The 22,254-nt window shown below is 45.0% G+C and overlaps 1 protein-coding gene across 8 annotated transcripts in view; it reads right to left on the bottom strand.

The window, feature by feature from the left end:
- The window catches only part of klhl2 (kelch-like family member 2), a 166,394-nt gene that overhangs the window by 84,486 nt on the left and 59,654 nt on the right, over positions 1-22,254 (bottom strand). For all 8 annotated transcript variants that reach the window (XM_073043093.1, XM_073043088.1, XM_073043089.1 and 5 more), the window contains one exon: positions 11,526-11,647. In XM_073043093.1, the coding sequence (XP_072899194.1) occupies positions 11,526-11,642 (117 nt within the window). In that variant the 5' untranslated portion in view covers positions 11,643-11,647. The remainder of the gene's footprint in view (positions 1-11,525; positions 11,648-22,254) is intronic.

The following is a 22,254-nucleotide window of genomic DNA, read 5'->3' on the forward strand; positions in this document are numbered from 1 at the left end:
ACACCAGCTCCATAGCAAAGAAAGCACAGCAGCGTCTCTACTTTCTGTGAAGGCTGAGGAGAGTCCACCTCCCACCCCCCATCCTCATCACATTCTACAGGGGTTGTATTGAGAGCATCCTGAGCAGCTGCATCACTGCCTGGTTCGGAAATTGCACCATCTCAGATCGCAAGACCCTGCAGCGGATAGTGAGGTCAGCTGAAGGGATCATCGGGGTCTCTCTTCCCGCCATTACAGATGTTTACACTACACATTGCATCCGCAAAGGAAACAGCATTATGAAGGACCCCACACACCCCTCATACAATCTCTTCTCCCTCCTGCCATCTGGGAAAAGGCACCAAAGCATTCAGGCTCTCACAACCAGACTATTTAATAGTTTCTTCCCCCAAGCTATCAGACTCCTTAATACCCAGAGTCTGGACTGACACCAACTTACTGCCCTCTACTGTGCCTATTGTCTTGTTTATTATTTATTGTCATGCCTGAACTGTTATGTGCACTTTATGCAGTCCTGGGTAGTTCTGTAGTCTAGTATTTTTCTTCTGTGTTGTTTTTACATAGTTCAGTGTAGTTTTTGTACTGTGTCATGTAACACCATGGTCCTGAAAAACATTGAGTTTTTACTGTGTACTGTACCAGCAGTTATGGTCGAAATGACAATGAAAAGTGACGACTTGGAACCCCCTACCCATGTCCAAAAAAAACAAATTGTGCAAACAGCAAAAAAAACAGAATATGAAACAAAATTGAAAGATTCCAGCCGTATTCAGTTCAGTTCGCTTCAATTCAACCAACAAGCTGTGACATTCATTATCTGCAGGCAGCCCAATCAAAAACACCCAAAACAACAACACACAAAAAGGGGAGACCAGAAAGCAGAAACACATCATACCATGAACTATGGAGTCCGATCCACATACCCATGTCAGTTAAACCTTGCCCAAGACCCAGGACTCCAGCAACATTGAGCAAGATGGAGAGAGAGACCATTCGAATAGAGGGGCCTTCCTCCAGAAGCAGCAAGAGGGACAGAGAAACCATAGCATGCAGACACCTTCCGGCAGCAGCGAGAGGCTGGTAGACAGCCTGCACACCTGCTCACCTTCTCCACTCACATTTTAATGTTCCTTGACACTTCAGTCAGCGAGGTCAGTGAGAAATGGAGTCGATCATGGGCTTGTGTCTCATCTCCCCCAGGCCACACTCTTTGCTCAAAACCTCACCAAACACCCTCAGAAACGGCAAAGTGCTAGACCACTCAAACAACCCGAAAACACACTGTCAAAATGTAGATCATAGGCTCCAACAAGTGCAGAACTAGATGTGAAAGAAAAAGAAGATGTAAAAGAAGTAGTTTTGTGAACCGCCTGGAGGATGCCACCCTTGGTCGTGTTGTTCACTGGTTCCATCCCAGTGTTGTTCCCTCCCCTCAAGGCCAAGACCAAGGTCAACGACACCACTATCATGGAGCATCATCACATCACACTCTGAAAGAGACCCTCAATATATCCTGAATGTCTTTGCTAAGACATCTAGGGCCCTGGGTCGTTTCAAATATAAAAAAGCCACAGGTCCTATATCTGCACCCAGCCAACAAGCCATTTATCCAGCCCTCCATACACATTGGTATCACCTTGAAAATGTAGACCACTTTCCCCATCTTGGCAACATTCTCTCCCCAAAAGCAGACATCAACTCAGAAATCAACCATCGCCTGAGTAGTGCCAGTGGAGCCTATGCAATATTTAGGAAAAGGGTCTTTGGTGACTGTGACCTACAGATCTGTTAGAGTGCTTTTTGGGCTTAGGTCATTTACATTTAGCAAATGGCTTTGGCTACCAGTCGTCTGCTCCTTGAAAATGTATCATGGATTTAATTTGGAACAATGCATTTCCTAAAAAGCTGTGAATCCCCACGTCTGTGGGGTGGATGCAAATCAGAACGTGTGAAGTTTGTATGCCGTTTCAAAAGAAAGCATTGTATATACTTTGTAAATATGGAATTGTCCTGTATGTTTAACACATAAATATTGATCCCCACGTTGGGCCAGCAAACCCTTCCACCGAAAGTATCTCTGTATGATGCCTTGCTTTATCAAATAAAGAAGCTGCTTTGTATCTACCCAGTAACTCTCTCCAGCAATTTCATTCACCCAACAAGGTCTAAAGAGATCTTTTGGTGTATAGAGCAGTCATCCTTCCTACATTACTAAATGGAGCTGAATCATGGACCACCTACAGTAGACATCTGAAAGCTCTGGAACAACAGCACCAAAGAGTTTACGAGAGATTTTGAGGATTATCTGATGGACGGACACACTAACACCAGCATACTAGAAGAAGCCAACATGAACAGCATTTCCATCACAATAAAGCAAGACCAGCTCCACTGGATCAGTAGGTCATGTCAGCCGGACACCTCACTAAGACTCCCCAAACAGATCCTTTACCCACCAGGGCCTCATCGATTTTCCTTCAACTGGGAGGAAAGGAGATGTTGCAATTAAATCACAATCAGCCTGAAGAAATTCATCATTACATCGAAAAACCAGGAAGGCATTGTATTCAGTAGATGCACTTGGAGAAAATCTGTTGAAGAGGGAGCTGTGGTACATGACAGCGATCTCCACTGGGCCACAGAGAACAAGCAGCGGCAGTGAAAGGAGAGACTGAACGACCAAAAGACCGAACCATTAACCACAGGCACCACTTACTCGTGTCCACACAGCACCAGAATATGTGGATGCCGAATCGGCCTCTACAGTCACCAGAGGACACCTTAGGAGAACATCAAACTGGACTCGAGTGATCACACTTCTGCTGCTATATAAACCTACTCCATGATCAATTTAATTCTTCCCATCTATATAGCCCATAACACTCCATTTTTCTCTCATCAATGTGCCTATCTCAGGGTCTTTAAATGTCCCTGTTGTATCAGCCTCTACAATCACCCCTGGCATTGAGAAAAAGGTGCTGGCTGTCCACTTCATCTATGTTTCTTGTCATCTTATACAAGTTGCTTCTCATTTTCCTGTGTTGGTGATTGAAAAACTCTAGTCACTTAATCTTTCCTCATAGACATGCTCTCTAATCCAGGCAGCATCCTGATAAATCTCTTCTGCACCCCTCTATAGCTTCCACATCCTTCCGACAATGGGGCAACCAGAACTGAACACAATATTCCAAGTGTGGTTGAACCAAGGTTTTACAGAGCTGGAATATCACCTTGCTGCAATTGAACTCAGTCCCTTGACTAATGAAGGCCAACACACACTACACGCCTTCCTAACCATCCTTTTCAACCTGTGCAGCAACTTTGAGACTCGGACTCCAAGCTCCCTCTGTTTGGAAATGCTACTAAGAATCCTGCCGCTAACCTTGCACTCTGCCTTCATGATCCATCTTCCAAGAGGTAACACTCCACACTTTTCTGGACTGAACTCCATTTGCTACTTCTTAACCGAGCTCCGCATCCTGTGCCCCATTGTCACCTAGGCCAACCTTCTGCACAACTGCCGACACCACCAACCTTAGTGTCATACACAAACATACTAACTACCTTTCTATTTCCTTATCTAAATCACTTATGAAGATCAGAAAGAACAGGAGACTCAGAACACCACTTGTCACTGCCCTCCAGGCAGAATATGCTCCATCTACTACCTAATGTGAACAAGTCAATTCTGAATCCACACAGCAGTTTCCATGGTTCCCATTCCACATGACCTTCTGAATGAGCCTAACATGGGGAACCATTCTTGCCTCACAAAAATCCACCACTCTACCTTCATCAATTTTTAGATACTTCCTTGACAAACTCCATCAGGCTAATGAGGCAAGTCAAAACCCTGCTGACCATGCTTAATAAGACTGCTTCTTCAAGAGCTCGTAAAAACTGTTTACATTGAAATTCAATGATTGATTCAAGGGCAGTAGCAATATTTTGAGTAGAAGGATTCTACAATATAAATAGGCTAATCAATGTCCTGGCCATGTTGGCTGAGAGAGAAGCATCAGTCAGGTTCTTCAGAGTCCTCTGCTCTCTGCCAAACAATCAGACACTTATCTTGTCATAAAAGGGCCACTATACACAGCGCACACAAAACACTCATGTATAAAAGTACAACCCACAATTAAACCATTGACTGAAACCACATAGCCAAAAAAAAAGCAACACTCGGGTTACGCACTTACAATCAGAAATAAGAAACTGAAAATATGGTTTGACATTCAAAGCTAGTTTCACAAGAAAATGCTTTATAAAAACAAACATAGGCTGAATCAATTCAGTCTCAGCCTGCACTCCAGACTCATTGTCCATGATCTCCTCCCACTCACACTTTCTAAGTCCCACACCTTCAGCACTGTTATTGAGGAACAGCAAGGACTCGAGCCAGCCAGACCTTGGTAGAAGCCTATAAGACAAACCCAGTGTGTACAGCTTTGTCTTCAATCAAGAGGACTGTTTATTTCTAAATCTGTTAAAAGTGTTATATAATTATTTAAAACTACTTTAAAAACTCAGAAATAATTAAAATGAACAAGGGCACCAATCCCAACAGAAATGGTAGCAGAAAAGCAGACGTGCCAGTGTGGGTTTGCTTGCTTACCCCATAACAACAGGGCTCTGCTGTGGCAGCCATTTGGCATCTAGTCACAATTCTGCTTCTGTTTTTGGTATCCTGAGATCTGGGTGTTGCTAGATAGGACAGCATTTGCTCCCCATCAAATTCCCTTTCTAAACATGGCAGAAGTCACCATATGTTTAATTGCCCTTCAAAATGGTAGTAACAATACAATTGTACTCAAGAAGCAAGCTACCAGAGAACTAGGCACCAATTTTAGAAAAGGCAAAATTAAATCTAGCCAAGTTGATATTGTAAAATATCATCCTCAAAAATGTCTAGGATCTGTGGTATAAATTGGTAACAATCCCACAAATTAGTACAGGTCTAGCTCTGTTCTAAATCATACCCAGCCAGTAATGTGCCAGTTTTCTCCATCACAATCTCTGGGTATGCGTTTTTCCACCAGCAGAACAGACCCACTGACAAAGGGATATACAGGCAGGAGGGAGTAGTCCTTATAACCCTCAAATTTGAATTCATAAGTTGAGTCCATTAGAATCCGTAAGTTTAAATCTATGACTCTGACCCCATGCAAGTCTCTCAGCATCAAGTCAAACATGGGCAAGGAAATCACTGCAAATATCAGCCAATGGTTTCCCCACTACCCAAGGAATCAATGCTCCACCATATTCAACAATATTTGGAGGATCACTGAAGGCTGTAACAACATAGAATCTATTATGAATGGCAGACATCAAAGCCCTTCACTCCAGGTTGCTTGGTGACAACCACTACAGAGCAAGCTGGCCAATCCTGAAGGATGTAACTAGTAGACTGGGTCAGCAACGTGTAATGAGCAAAACACTGACAAATCAGCCTTCCTGCCTCATCTGAACCAGAATCAGGTGTAATACCACCGGCTTATGTTGTGAAATATGTTGTTTTGCAGCAGTAATACATTGAAACACATAAGAAAAACTAACTTACAATAATATATTTTAAAAATTAAATCAGTGCAAAAAAAAAGGAAAAAATGTGGCAGTGTTCATAAGTTCAACGTCCAGTCAGAAATTTGATGTTGGAGGGGAAGCAGCTGTTCCTGAAGTATTGAGTGTATATCTTGAAGCTCCTGTACCTCCTTCCTGATGGACACAAAGAGAAGAATGTCCTTAATGATGGATGCTGCCTTTTTAAGACAGTGCTTTTGAAGCCATCTTCGATGCTGGGAAGGTTAGTGTCCATGATGGAGCTGGCCGAGCTTACAACTTTCTGCAGCTTTTTCCAAATCCAGTACATTGGTTTCCCATAACCAGACTGTGATGCAACCAACTAGAATGCTTTCCATGGTTCATCTGTAGAAATTTAAGGAGTCTTTGGTGACCTACCAAGTCTCTTACAGATGTCATGCTTTCTTTGCAATTGCATCAATATGTTGGGCACAGGATAGATCGGCAGAGATGTTGACACACAGGAACTTGAAACTGCTCACCCTTTCCACTTCTGATCCTTTAATGAGAACAGGTGTGTGTTCTCTCTGCTTCCTTTTCCTGAAGTCCACTGTAAATTTCTTGGTTTCACTGACATTGAGTGCAAGGTTGTTGTTGTGACACACTCAACCAGCTGATCTATCTCGCTCCTGTACGCCTTCTTGTCACCATCTGAAATTCTACAATCAATAGATGTGCCATCGGCAAATTTATAGATGGTATTTGAGCTGTGCCTAGCCACACAGTCATGGATGGACAGAGAGTAGAGCAGTGGGCTAAGCATGTATCCCTTGAGGAGTGCCAGGGTTGACCGTCAATAAGGAGATGTCATTTCCAATCTGCACTGACTGTGGTCTCCCAGTGAGGAAGTCAAGCATCCAGGGACAGAGGCCCAGGTTTTGGAGCTTGCTGATTAGAATTGAGGGTATGATTGCATTGAACGCTAAGCTGTAGTCAATAAACATCAGCCTGACACAGGTATTGCTATTGCCCAGGTGATCCAAGGCCAAGCAGAGAGCCAGTGGGATTGCATATGCTGTAGTCCTATTATGGCAATAGGCAAATTGCAGTGGGCCCAGTTCCTTGCTTAGGTAAGAGTTGAATCTGGCCATGACTAACCTCTCAAAGCACTCCATCACAGTAGGTGCAGGTGACAGTCTTGATGCAGCTCACCCTGCTCTTCTTGGGCATTAGTGCGATTGCTGCCATTTTGAAGCAGGTAGGTACTCCGACTACAGTAGTGAGGGACTGAAGATGTTCTTGAACACTCCCGCCAGTTGATTGGCAGATGTTTCCAGTGCCCTACCAGGTGCACCATCAGGATCTGACACCTTGCGGGGGCTTCACTCTCTTGAAAGATGTTCTGATGCCAATCTTTGAAATAGAGATCACAGGGATTGATTCAGGGATTTGCACAGGTGTGATTTTGTTCTCCCTATTAAAGTGTGCATAAAAGGTACTGAACTCATCTGGGAATGAAAACTCACTGCCATTCACAGTATTAGGTTTTGCTTTGTAGAAAGTAATGACCTGTTAACCCTATCAGAGCTGATTGCATCTCTAACTTCAATCAGAATTGCTTTATCTTTCATAAAATAGGCTTCCATAGGTCATATCTGGATAGTTTTGGATCACTGATCTTGAATGCCACAGATCTAGCCCTCAGCAGACCATGACTCTCCTGGTTCATCCACAGCTTTTGGTTTGGGCATGTCTAGCATGTTCTCAAAAGCACACACTCGCATAAGGGTTAGACAGTGACAATTGTGGCACATTCATCAGGTTTGAAGATGAATCCCTAAACATTGTCTATTCCGTTGACTCAAAGCCGTCCTGAATGTGCTCCTCCACCTTGAGTATACCTCCTTGGAGCTGTAGCCTTTGGCCTCGGCCTTTATGCTGGAAGTAGAAGTACAGCCAGGTGATCGGACTTGCCACGGTGTGGGTGTGGGATGGCACAGTAAGCATTCTGATGGTGGTATAACAGTGGGCAAGTGTGATGGCTCTTCTTGGTTCCACAGGTGATGTTGGTGGTAGTTGTTCAGTGACTTCAAGTTGGCCTGGTTGTAACAACAGGGAAGGCATCCGGGTGTGCTGTTTCATGATGGCTGAATCTCTTCTCCATCCATATTGCTGAGCAGTCTGAAATCAGTTTTCTTTCACATGGAACAGCCGTCAGTAGATTCCACAGGGATCTGTCCATAGTCCTATATTTGGCATAGTGTGCTGGCACGGGGTTTGCGTGAATGTGTCCTACCCCACAGCATTGAAGTAGCTGACTGTGCTTACGGGAATCCTTGGAAGAGGTTCCGAAGCCCTCAATGTTCGATAGATCACATACAATCAAGGGATGGGAAACTAACCCCAATGAACTACAGGGCCCACCTATGACTGTTCATTTTCTGGAAATACAATGGACTAAGGGTGATAGAATAATTACCAATAAGGTCAGAAATAAGATCCTGGACATTGCACCCCTCTGACAAAACAAGCTGTCCAAAGCTTTATTGCTTTTCAGGATACTGGCACTGACACATACCCCATTTGCCTCCACGGTTTGAGAAAAAGATTTTTGCCCGATACTGAGCTTTTGTAGAGACTGAAACACAGTCGGGGGATCCTCTCGTCTCTCTCCACCATGACCTTCCCATTATGGGATGGGGACTCTCTGACATACTCACCCAGAGGCAGAGTGTACACAACAGAGTTCAATTGTCAAGTGGAAGTGGTATATTTGTGAACAAACATAAAGGTACCGGACAGAATTAGTAAAATACATGAACTGGTTGCTGAGTCCTCTCTGTCACCCACACCTGAAGCTACTCCAGTCGAAGTCTCGCCTGGTGTGTGGGGTGTTCCCTGTGATCTTCTGACTCCTGCTCAGCAGCAGCACGCCTGATTTACCAACGGTTCTGTGGTATGGAAGAATGGTTATTGTCGTTGGAAGGCCTCTGCCTTTAACCCTCTTATCCAACAAGTTCTGAAGAAGGAAGGAAGTCCCTGATGGGTTAAGTCAATATGCAGAGCTTGTAGCAGTGCACACTGTCATTACACACGAAACTGAAGCAGTTCATTTTTATACTGATTCCTGGGCTGTTGCTAATGGACCTGCCGTCTGGTTGCCCCGATGGAACCAGCAGTCCCATACAGTTATGGGGCATCCATTATGGGGAGTGGAGTTACGGAAGGACATTTGAGGCTGATCATTGGATGTTATGTTACCACGTCAATGCCCATTTGAAAGATGGTTTGCCAATGACCAGATTTGACAACATTGCTGATAAACTCACTTGGGTTGACATGGTGACATCTCCCCCTCAGTAACAAATCCTGTTATTGACACTAACCTGGTGGGCCCACGAGTCTTCTGGGCATTTTGGGGATACCAAGTGTCATGCAGTGACCTAGGCAGCAGGCACTGATACAGCTTGTACAGCGGTACTGAACTGTGGGCTTTCTTCAGAAATTAAGGACTGACAGCCTCCAAAACAGCCCTGGCTGCCATATGCCATTGGTGTGACCCTGCTCAGATCTGGCAAATAGATTATTGCAGTCCCCTTCTTTAACAGATGGGATTGAGAGGCCACACACCCCTTCCCCATTTTCAACTCTGCAGTGAAGGGACAATTTTTTGTCAGTCTGTTGAATCTGCAACATTCATACAAGATTAAATCATACAAGGCACGTGAGAAAGGGAACAATATCATGACAACCCAAACATCATGGCCCCCTACAAGCCACAAAAGCTGAGGATTCACACTTTTAATCCTCATTAATCATGAATTTGAACACTGATTTATAACAAAGTGGTTTTAAAAAAAAGGACCACAAGCTAAGGCACTGACTAAAGCAGCTGCCTGAAATGTGAGGGGAATTGGATAAACACTCAGGGCTGGGTGTGAATGAATCACAAAGTATAATAATCGGGCAAGAAAATGTTCAACCATGACCTTATTATGTAGCTCAGCAGGAACAAGGGGCATGGCAATTTAATGGTCATGTGTAAACTAATCTTTTTCTTGAATTCTGTTCAAGAGAACTGCAGAGAAATGGGAAGAACCTGCTGAGGATTTATAAAGTACTGGTCGGACCACATTAGGAATACTGAGAGCAAGTTTGGCACTGGAGAAGATCCAGACAAGGTTCACAAGAATGAGCTCAGGAATGAAAGGCATGTGAAGTGTTTGACGACTCCAAACCTGTACTCAATGGACTTCAGGAGGATGGCAGTAGAGGGGGAGGGAGGAAGTGAGCAAAGTTATTGAAACCTACCCAATACTGAAAGGCAGCGTGGATGGGGAGAGCGTGCTTCCAACAGTAGGAGAGTGTAGGATCCAAAAGCACATCATCAGAATAAAGTAATGCCTTTTTTTTAATAAACCAATATGAAAAGGGATTTCCTCAGCCAGAGGGTGGCGAATCTGTGGAATTCATTGCCACAAATGTCTCTGGAGGACAAATCACTGGGTGTACAGAAGGACATAAGGCAGAGATTGGTTGATTCTTGATTGGTGAGGTGGTGAAGGATTGCGGGGAGAAGGCAGAAGAATGGAGTTGAAAGAAAATGGCTCTGACAGAATGGTGGAGCAGATTCAAAGGGCTGAAGATCCTAAATCTGTTTCTATACGTTATGGTCTTATGGTTGGTAAAATGTGTCACTCTCTAAAGCAGTCATCAATATTTCTGTGTTACAGTAATTGATTGCCTGGTCATCAGTCTTTAACTCCTCAGCTGGTTAACCAATCTGGATCTAATTGATGTACAGTGTAGTAAATAAAAATACACAAAACTATCTGATAATCCATGGTCTCATTGCACCTGAGTGCTCATTACAAATCTTTTTTTGTCCTTGTTGGTAAACTGGCTAAGAGAAGCAGCAATGAGAGTCACTGCTTGGTCTACATAATTGCCTTACTACTTGTGTGTTTGAATGCTAATACTGTAGATTAAGTGTATAACATTAGTGGGAACATGCACGCAGAGTGATTTCTATTAAAATTGCCATGTAGTTGAAACAACACTACAAGACATCTGCTGGGTGGGTCAGCAATTTCTATTCAACATCACTATTCTGGAAATTGACTCCTCAACCAAGCTGCTGAAGCCTATTGTTGCTGCCTCAGAGCTGTCTGCCTTGGGGGTGGTGAGGGGGAAAATCACAGCTGAATAGTTCACAACCAATGAAACAGCATTTGTCATGGGAAACATTACTCTGATATGGAAGCAACCGAACTCACTGTCCAATCGTTGCCCTGACTGAAATAAACTAATTTAGCATAAACCTGGGGTTTATACACATACTTTAGCACTAAGCTACTGAGGATACAAAATATCCCCACTTCAGCAGAGTTAATTTGAATTTTGGAGCCTACACCCAAGTCAATAGTTAATCTACAGTAGATTTCATCACTTGTTTAAGTTTTATCTCATAGCTGTGTGCACACACCCAAATTAACAGACATGTATAATTGCAAATACATGCATGCATACAAGATTTTGGATTATTCATTGACTGATTAGAATTTCTGAACATTGTTCTGGCTCTACAAGACGGCACACATTTAAAGTGAAAAAGTTTGAAAGGAGATTTGTTAGGTAAAGATTTCTTTTAAGTTCTGTACACAGACTGGTTAGTGTTTGGATAGCTTCCAGGGAAGGTGGTCAAAGCAAATACAGAGGCATTGAGATGGGTAGATGAACTTGTTGGGAAGGGAAGGATCTAGCCCAAGTGCAGGCAGAAGGGATTAAACTGGCATCAGATTTGAACACTCCCACCAGTTGATTGGCACAGTTGGCACAGATTTGAGAGTCCAAGGGCCCGTTCCTGCACCATACTGTTCAATGCAAATACAAAGGACTTACTATCATTAAACAGTATTCATTTCAGAAGCCTTTTAAAAGATGCAAGTCTACTCTTGTGCAATTACTATCCTTTGATTTCAAACAGCATGATCTATTCAATGTACCTGAACATTCTCTTCTGTAACCTGAATTTCAGCTGTGTAAACATAGTCAATAAGGATGTTCAACGTCCATTTATCCACTTCCTTAATGCGTACTCTCTTTGCCTTGCTTTCACTCATCTCACCTGAAAAATAAAAATGTATCATGATTTCATCTTCCCATCTAAACACCTTTGCTTTCATTGTACATTTGTAGATCACATTTCAATTAAATTTATCTGTATTATAAACATTTCTCAGGACATGGTATTGGTTTATTATTGGAACATATAACCATATAACAATTACAGCACGGAAACAGGCCATTTCAGCCCTTCTAGTCCGTGCCGAATGCTTACACTCACCTAGTCTCACTGACCCGCACTCAGCCCATAACCCTCCATTCCTTTCCTGTCCATATACCTATCCAATTTTACTTTAAATGACAATACTGAACCTGCCTCTACCACTTCTACTGGAAGCTCGTTCCACACAGCTAACACTCTCTGCGTAAAGAAATTCCCCTTCGTGTTATCCCTAAACTTTTGCCCCCTAACTCTCAACTCATGTCCTCTTGTTTGAATCTCCCCTACTCTCAATGGAAAAAGTCTATCCACGTCAACTCTATCTATCCCCCTCATAATTTTAAATACCTCTATCAAGTCCCCCCTCAACCTTCTACGCTCCAAAGAATAAAGACCTAACTTGTTCAACCTTTTTCTGTAACTTTAGGTGCTGAAACCCAGGTAACATTCTAGTAAATCGTCTCTGTACTCTCTCTATTTTGTTGATATCTTTCCTATAATTCGGTGACCAGAACTGTACATAATACTCCAAATTCGGCCTTACCAATGCCTTGTACAATTTTAACATTACATCCCAACTCCTATACTCAATGCTCTAATTTATAAAGGCCAGCATACCAAAAGTTTTCTTCACCACCCTATCCACATGAGATTCCACCTTCAGGGAACTATGCACCATTATTCCTAGATCACTCTGTTCTACTGCATTCTTCAATGCCCTACCATTTGCCATGCATGCCCTATTTTGATTAGTCCTACCAAAGTGTAGCACCTCACACTTATCAGCATTAAACTCCATCTGCCATCGTTCAGCCCACTCTTCTAACTGGCCTAAATCTCTCTGCAAGCTTTGAAAACCTACTTCATTATCCACAACGCCACCTACCTTAGTATCATCTGCATACTTACTAATCCAATTTACCACCCCATCATCCAGATCATTAATGTACATGACAAACAACATTGGACCCAGTACAGATCCCTGAGGCACACCACTAGTCACCGGCCTCCAACCTGACAAACAGTATCTCATCCAGCCACTGTTGAATCCATTTTATTACTTCAATATTAATACCTAACGATTGAACCTTCCTAACTAATCTTCTGTGTGGAACCTTGTCAAAGGCCTTACTGAAGTCCACATAGACAACATCCACTGCTTTACCCTCGTCAACTTTCCTAGTAACCTCTTCAAAAAATTCAATAAGATTTGTCAAACATGACCCTCCACGTACAAATCCATGTTGACTGTTCCTAATCAGACACTGTATATCCAGATAATTATATATACCATCTTTAAGAATACTTTCCATTAATTCAACCGCCACTGACGTCAAGCTTACAGGTCGATAATTGCTAGGTTTACTCTTAGAACTTTTTTAAACAATGGAACTACTTGAGCAATACGTCAATTTTCCAGACCCATCCCCGTTTCTAATAACACTTGAACTATTTCTGTCAGAGCTCCTGCTATTTCTGTACTGACTTCGCTCAAGGTTCTAGGGAACATTCTGTTAGGATCCGGAAACCTATCCATTTTTATATTCTTTAAAAGCACCTGTACTTCCTCTTCATTAATCATAGTTTCCATAACTACCCTACTTGTTTCCCTTACCGTACACAATTCAATATCCTTCTCCTTAGTAAATACTGAGGAAAAGAAATTTTTCAAAATCTCCCCCCTCTTTTGGCTCCGCACATAGCTGTCCACTCTGATTCTCTAAGGGACTAGTTTTATACCTCATTATCCTTTTGCTATTAATATAATTGGAGAAACCCTTTGCATTTATTTTCACCAAAGCAGCCTCATATCTTCTTTTATCTTTTCTAATTTCTTTCCTAAGATTCTTTTTACATTCTTTATACTCCTCGAGCACCTCATTTATTCCATTCTGCCTATATTTATTGTAGATCTCTCTCTTTTTCCTAACCAAGTTTCCAATATCCCTTGAAAACCATGGCTCTCTCAAACTTTTAACCTTTCCTTTCAACCTAACAGGAACATAAAGATTCTGTACCCTCAAAATTTCACCTTTAAATAACCTCCATTTCTCTATTACATCCTTCCCATAAAACAAATTGTCCCAATCCACTCCTTCCCAATCCTTTCGCATATCCTCAAGGTTAGCCTTTCTCCAATCAAAAATCTCAACCCTGGGTCCAGTCCTATCCTTCTCCATAATTATATTGAAACTAATGGCATTGTGATCACTGGACCCGAAGTGCTCCCCAACACGTACCTCCATCACATGACCTATTTCATTCCCTAACAGAAGATCCAACACTTCCCCTTCTCTAGTCTAGTCTCTATTGGTACAGTCACTGTACCAATACAGTGAAGAGCTGTCTTACTGGCACTTTATACAGATCAAATCATTACACAGTATATTAAGCTAAAATAAAGTAAAACAATAATAATGCAGAGTGAAGTGTAAAGGCCAACTAAAAAAGTGTAGTGCAGGTAAATGATAAAGTACAAGATCTAACAAGGTAGATTGTGAGGCCTGCAGTCCATCTTAGCATATTTAAGAGTCTGATAACTGTGGAATAGAAACTACCCACGAACCTGATAGCACATGCTCTCGGGCTTTTGTATCTCGTGCCCAATGGGAGAGGAGAGAGAATGTCCGAGGCAGTGGGGTCTTTGAATATGCTGGCTGTACTACTGAGGCAGTGATAAGTATGTAACACTTACCCAACAGGCTGGCATATGTCTAGGGGAAAAGGAGATCCAGCCACACACCAACCCACCTCCCGTACACGCAGGTGCTGTGAGAATCGCGTTTATGCCTCGCGCCCGCCAACAATATCAAACCCACAACAAATACCGGTATGAAATACACTTTAAAGAGTTTACTAAGATTAAAAGAGTATTAGGCAATACTATATATATATATATATATATATATATATATATATATATACATACAGACACACATACACACAAGAAAAAAACAAAAGGCGCCAACTTATCAAAGTTCAGTCAGTTTAGTGCACATCGGTGGAGCTCATCCAGCGAACCATTCGACTCCTCGGTGGTCGTCCTCCCGACCTCCACTTCGGACTCCCCGGTGGTCGTCCGAGCGCACGTCCTCCTTCCTCGGCGTCTCCCTCCGTCCGGACTCCCCTCACACCCCAAGCCCACGCAACCCCTCCCCCAAGTTCCCAGCCTCACAAAACACAATAACATTCCCCATTGATTAACAAATGAATACAATTACCATATTAGCCATTCTAAAGCGAAACAACGGCAAGAGAAACTTTTAACAGAAAAAGAAGCATTCCTACTCGTAACAAACCAAAGAAGCCCTTTTTAGTAACATACACAGGACATTGTACATTCTCTCCTCACCAGTAAATGTCATGCCCTCATGGCATTACTAGAGTTCCCCAAAGCTTCTTGCAACACCCAAAACCCAACCCAGGTGCAGAAAGCAGTGACATAACTACCCAGAGCAGTAGAAATCACACTCAGTTCTCCTGGTACCACATATGTCAACCGCTCTGGGGGGCGCCTAATCCTCTGAGATCTCCATACCCCTTCTGCCCCACTGGGCTCCCTCTCCACCTGCAAACCCACTGTCTGGGACACCCCAGGTCTTCCTGACAGACCCTCACCCCCTTCCTCACGGGGGTCCTCCCTCATCTGAGAACTCTCCAGCTCACGCTCGGGCTCCACCCTCTCTCCCACCACTGTTGGTTGCCTCTCCATTTGACCCTCAAGACCTTCCCTCCTCTCACCCAATTCAGTATGGGAAGGGCCAGGAGCCTCCTCTCCGGGTACTGGAGCACCAGCGAATGGGAACAGGGGCCACTCATCTGAGTCGTCCTCTTCCGAATCAGTAGCCATTTCCGGCCGAGGGACCCGTCCCCGCTCTTCAGCAGCGGTCTCTTCCCTTTCTCTGCGCCCTCGCAGAGTCCTTGTACTAGGTGCAACCTCCCACTCTGGCTCCATATCCACCTACACCGCTTGACCCAGCGGCAGCAGGTGATTCCGATGGAGTACCTTGATAGGCCCTTTCCCATCCTCAGGTTTCACCCGGTAAACTGGCAGGGTCGGCATCTGGCTCTCTATTACATAGGGGCTGGCCGCCCATCGATCTGCCAACTTGTGCTTACCAGGGAGTCCCAAATTCCGTAAAAGGACCCGGTCGCCCGGCAATAATTGAACAAACTTCACCTTTTGATCATACCGCATCTTATTCCTCTGATTTTGTTTGGTAGCCGCCGCCTCGGCCAACTCGTACGCCCGCTGTAACTCCCTCTTCATGTCGGACACATACTTTAGATGGGACATTGCGGGTAATTCACCCACTTCACCCCCAAAACACAAGTCAATGGGCAACCTCGCTTCCCGCCCGAACATCAGATAATAGGGCGAATATCCTGTAGCATCATTGCGAGTACAATTGTAACAATGAACCAATTGTCCAATATGACGACTCCACCTGCTTTTCTGCCCAATTTGTGGAGCACCATTTGTGGGGTGCTGGTCCGGGATTGGATTGTCAGGGGGCTGTGGAATCGCGCAGGTAGTGAGCGGAAATGGAGAGAGATAAAATTGTTCTCTGGTGCGGATTTGAAGGTGTACCGGTACAGTACGCATGCGTACTGAGCGGAGTGGATTTTCGAGTTTCGGGAGACGCGGTAGTGCGGGGGTTAAGTTTGGTGAAGGGTATGAGGCAGGTAGAATTGGTAGCTAGACGGTGTGGTAAAGAGATGGAGTCTAGCTGGGTGTTGGTTAGTACGAGTGCTGACGTCAGGACGTTGGAACTGCCGGCGACGGTCAGTGTACCGGGGGAGGAGGGGCTGTGGGGGCTCCACACTCTCTCCGAGGATGAGGCTGAGGAGACATTGGAGGAGGAGCTAGAGCTAGAGGAAAACCCCAGAGAGGTGGCAGGCACTAGCAAAGGGAGGAGGGAGGAGAGAGTCGTGACTAGGCCCCGCCCCCCCAGGTAGGGTGGAAGCCTCCGAGCTGGCAGCCGCACTTAACTCCCTGGTGGGAGTGGCCGAGAGGCCACGGCTGAAGCTGGGGGTGTTCTCCGGAGCCAAGCCTACTCCGGACGGGGAGGTGGACTATGAGACCTGGATCGAGCATACGTCCTTGATGTTAGAGGAGTGGCCAGGCTCGGAGGAGGAGAAGCAGCAGCGATTGGTGGGAAGTTTGAGGGGTTTAGCAGCCAAAACAGTTTGGGAGTTGAAAGCTGAAAAGTCTGGGGCCTCAGTGGAGGAAGGTATAGAAGTTTTGGAGGGAGCGTTTGGGTTGTCAGGGGAACCCTGGCTGCTTTTAGCAGAGTTCCAACGCCTGGAACAATGGAGAGGGGAAAAGCTCTCCGAGTACATATTTAGGATGGAGGGGATGCTCTCGGGGCTGCGGCGCCGGGCGGTAGTGAAGGCGCCTGACGTGGCTAGCGTGAGGATGAGTCAGTTATTCAGTGGCTCTCTGGAGGAGGACAAGGTGGCGTGGACTATTAGGCAGGCTTATAGGAAAGGCCCCCCTCCATCGTTCGGGCAACTGATTAGAAAGGTGCGGGAGGAAGAGAGAGTGTTGGGGCGGAAAAGGGGCGCGGGCCTACGGGAGCGATCCTCCGCGATATAGGAAGTGGTGGCTGGGTGGAGGAATGACAACCCACCGAGGGGTAGAGAATCCCCTCTGGAGGGGAGGGACAGGGGAGGTACCTACTCTCAGGGGCGACCAGTGCCGTGGGTTGGGAGTGGGAGTCATCCTGGGAGAGGAGGGGCGGCAGGCAGCGTGTGCTTTAACTGTGGGAAAGAGGGGCATTTCAGGCGGGACTGTGGGCGGCCGAGGGTGTGCTATAGCTGTGGAGAGGAGGGACACTTTAGGTGGGATTGTGAGAGACCAGGAGTTCCGCGGAGGACAAGCCCCCCTGCGACTAAGAAGCGGGAGGTGTCGGGAAACTTAGGAGAGGCTCAGTGAGGGAACGGACTGGAGCCTCTGGAGGAACACGTTCCCAGAGATCAGCCAGGGGACCACCGGGTGCCCACCCCTCTATTCCAGATGGGCTGGTAGGACCCCGTGCCAGTGTGGGTCTACGGATAGAGGGAGTTTACGCAAAAGCTGTTCTGGATACGGGATCGCAGGTGACCTTATTGTACCGGTCTTTCTACAACCAATATCTAAAGCATTTGCCCGTAACCCCATTTGACGCCCTGCAGATTTGGGGTGTGAGTGAGGGTGGCTACCCGTACGATGGGTACCTATCGGTGAGATTGGAGTTCTCGGAGGGCGATGTGGGAGTGTCCGAAGCTATTGAGACGTTGATGTTGGTGTGTCCTGACCCGGTGGAAACCGGTGGTGCTGCCCTCCTGGTGGGGACTAATTCCCCCGTTGTGCGACGGCTCCTGGGAGCTTGTAAGGAGAAAGCGGGGGAAGACTCTCTGGAGACCCTCTCGGTGCATCCAGTGTTTCGAGCAGTGTTCGAAGAAGGGGTTGCCTCCCTCAGACTGGACCCGGAGTGTAAACGCGGGACGGTGTGGTGTACGCAGGCGAGGCCCAAGGTGATCCGACCCGGGGAGGTAGCACTAGTGATGGGGACCCCCAGATTCCCAGGAGTGCCGACGGGCAAAGCCCTGTTAGTAGACGCCCCGGACAATCTTGAAGGGGAGACACGATTTCCGGTGGGGGCGCTGGTGAGGCCCGAAGTGCAGAGACCAGGGGTGGTACAAGCGAGGTGTATAGCTATAAGTGTCAGGAACACCACGGCAAGAGACATCACCTTTAAGAGGGGAATGCCGCTGGCACATCTGTTCCCGGTGACGGTAATGTCTAGCGCACCAGTGAGGACCCCTAACGGGGAGGGATCGGAGCATCGAAGCGCTGAAGTCTTTAACTTCGGGGATTCCCCTGTGTCGCCGGAGTGGAAACACAGGCTAGTGGAGAAGATGCTGAAGATGGAAGCTGTTTTTTCTCGGGGCGAGTTTGATGTTGGCTGTTCCAAAAGCACTCGCCACACCATCCGGGTGACGGAGGACACCCCGTTCCGAGAGAGATCCCGGATGAGCCCCCACCAATGGAACACTTACCCAACAGGCTGGTATAGGTCTAGGGGAAAAGGAGATCCAGCCACACACCAACCCACCTCCCGTACACGCAGGTGCTGTGAGAATCGCGTTTATGCCTCGCGCCCGCCAACAGTATCAAACCCACAACAAATACTGGTATGAAATACACTTTAAAGAGTTTACTAAGATTAAAAGAGTATTAGGCAATACTATATATATATATATATATATATATATATATATATATATATATATACACACAAGAAAAAAACAAAAGGCGCCAACTTATCAAAGTTCAGTCAGTTTAGTGCACTCGGTGGAGCTCATCCAGCAAACCATTCGACTCCTCGGTGGTCGCCCTCCCGAAACTCCCACTTCGGACTCCCCGGTGGTCTCCCGAGCGCACGTCCTCCTTCCTCGGCGTCTCCCTCCGGAGTCCCCTCACACCCCAAGCCCGCGCAACCCCTCCCCCAAGTTCCCAGCCTCACAAACACAATAACATTCCCCATTGATTAACAAATGAATACAATTACCATATCAGCCATTCTAAAGCGAAACAACGGCAAGAGAAACTTTTAACAGACAAAGAAGCATTCCTACTCGTAACAAACCAAAGAAGCCCTTTTTAGTAACATACACAGGACATTGTACAAGTATAGACGGAGAGACTGGCTCCTGTGACGTGCTGAGCTGTGCCCACAAGTGTCAACAAATTCCTGTGTTCACAAGCATAACAGTTGCCACACCAAGCCACTATGCATCCAGACAGCATGGTGCATTAATAAAAACTGTAGAGTCAATGGGTACATGCTGAATTTCCTTCACTTCCCAAGGAAGTAGAGGTGTTGGCGAGTTTCCTTGGCCATGATGTCGGAGGGGATGGAAGAGGGCAGGCTGAAATACTCAACAGCACTGATGGAGATACAAGTGTGTACACTGACCCCCCCCCACTTCTGAAGTAAATGACCAGCTCTTTGTTTTGTGACATTGTTGCCATGACACCACGTTCTCCATCTGCTTCCTGTACTCCGACTCATCATTATTTACAACAGTGGCATCACCTGGAGTTAAAACAGAACCTGGTCACACAGTCATGAGTGCACAGGGAGTAGAGGAGAGGGCTGAGGAAACAAAAACTTTTGGAGAACCAGTGTTCAGAAGAATTGTGGCCGAGGTGTTCCTGCCTACCCTTACTGATTGCGGTCTGCTGGTCAGAAAGTCAATGATCCAGCTGTCGAGGTAAGCAATGACTCCCAGGGTCCAGAGATTGGTGAGGTGTTTGCTTTGAATTAAAGTGTTAAAGGCAGAACGTGAGCCAATAAACAAGAGTCGGGCATACGCGTCTTTACTATGCAGATGCTCCACAGATGAGTGGAGGGCCAGGGAGATGACATCCACCTATTTTGGTGGTAGGCAAATCGCAGTGGTTGAGTTTGTCTGTAAAACTGGGATTGAAGCGTCCTCTGGCCACACTCTCCCCTCATGTTCTCGACGATGGTACATGGACCATTCAGATTAGATTAACTAGAAAAATACATTACATCTTTCCAAGGCATCCTCCTGCAGTTATATTTTTCTCCTTCCTCTAGCAAAAGGATTGCAATTACAGCACTTGTATCTATCCTACATAAAATAATTTACTTCCATTTGCTTCCAGCCTGGGGGTGGTTTGGGGGATAGAATTGCAGGATGAAGGTGTAGGAGTATGATGGTGTATTAATGTTTCACAATATTTATTCAGTAAGCTGCTGCAACATTCAGAAAGAGAAATTTCTGGTTTGTGCTGAGTTAATTAATCTATTGGCTCCTCAACTAAATTAGAAAGGTTAAAAATAAATCTAAATTTCTGACTGCTAGTTAGGGTACAACAATCGTGGGGAAATTCAATACATCACATTGGCTTCAACCTGTGGCTGAGAAACTGTTCACTCTGCTCTCTTCATGGAGAATGAGATAGATGTTTCTATTTGTGAGGGCAATTCATCAACTTCACCTAAGCCAAGTTTGAAATTTTTCACACTCCTCCCTATCATTATTGTACTGCACATAATACCCCAAATGTAGTCTAACCAAAGTTTTATACAACCTGTCAACTTTTATACTCAACACCCTGCATTGCCACTTTAATGGCACAATGGATATGCCATCAGATTTTTGTATACCAGTTCTCCCAAGGGTCCTGCCATTTACTGTATACTCACGTCTTAATAAGCTGGTAAGGAAGGCGGGCTCTGTCGTGGGCAAAGTACTGGAGAGTTTAACATCGGTAGCTGAGCGAAGGGCGCTGAGTAGGCTACGGTCAATTATGGATAACTCTGAATATCCTCTACATAGCACCATCCAGAGACAGAGAAGCAGTTTCAGTGACAGGTTACTATCGATGCAATGCTCCTCAGACAGGATGAAGAGGTCAATACTCCCCAATGCCATTAGGCTTTACAATTCTACCTCCAGGACTTAAGAACTTTTTAAAAGCTATTAATGCTTTTTGAGACGGTGATTTAGATGCATATCATATTTTTTTACTGAGTTAAGTATTGTATGTAATTATACAGCAAGTGTATGGGACATTGGAAAAAAAGTTGAATTTCCCCATGGGGATGAATAAAGTATCTATCTATCTATCTATACAGTTGACCTCCTAAAGTGCAACAATCACACTTATCCAGATTTAACATCATATGCTATTTCTCTACCTCCATCTCCAATTGATCCTTTGACAAACTTCTAAACCATCCACAACTCCACCATTTAGAACATTTGTTAACCAACTACATCAACTCATCTAGTGGCCCCAGCACTGATCTCTACAGACCAGCACAGGTCACAGACCTTCATTCCTCTACCACTACCCTCTGCTTTCTATGACCTAACCAATTTTGAACCCTGTCTACCAAGTCACCAAGATGTGATAAGAAGCAAAATGGTGAAAAGAATCTTGAATATATACATAAAAAGCAAATATTTTTAGATCAGGTGTCATCTGTGGAAAAGAAGAGTTACTATTTTAGGTTAATACACTTTCATCACAATAAGAAAAATTTAGAAATCAAGAGAGTTTTAAGATGCAGAATGGAAGCTAATGACCATTGCTGAATCTTGTACTAATATCATCCTTTATTACACACAGGACATTGACCATGCCGTTATGTACTATAGAACAGAGTCTACTTCCACCAACCAATCTCATCCTTTATTACACTGATCATGCCATTATGTAGTATAGAACCTTCTACCTACCTGCTTCCCTGATTGCCTATCTTCTGAATTTCAAATACCACTGAACAGTTGGGCCTTGATATTAATTTTTAACCATCTCAACAATGGTTAACCATACCAATTGTGCATCATCTGATGAATGAATGCTTACGAGCATTCCAGGCAAGAACATGTAATTTTCCCTTTTAACCACCAGCTATACTCAC

Source organism: Hemitrygon akajei, chromosome 4 (assembly GCF_048418815.1).
Source record: "Hemitrygon akajei chromosome 4, sHemAka1.3, whole genome shotgun sequence".
Classification (NCBI taxonomy): domain Eukaryota; kingdom Metazoa; phylum Chordata; class Chondrichthyes; order Myliobatiformes; family Dasyatidae; genus Hemitrygon; species Hemitrygon akajei.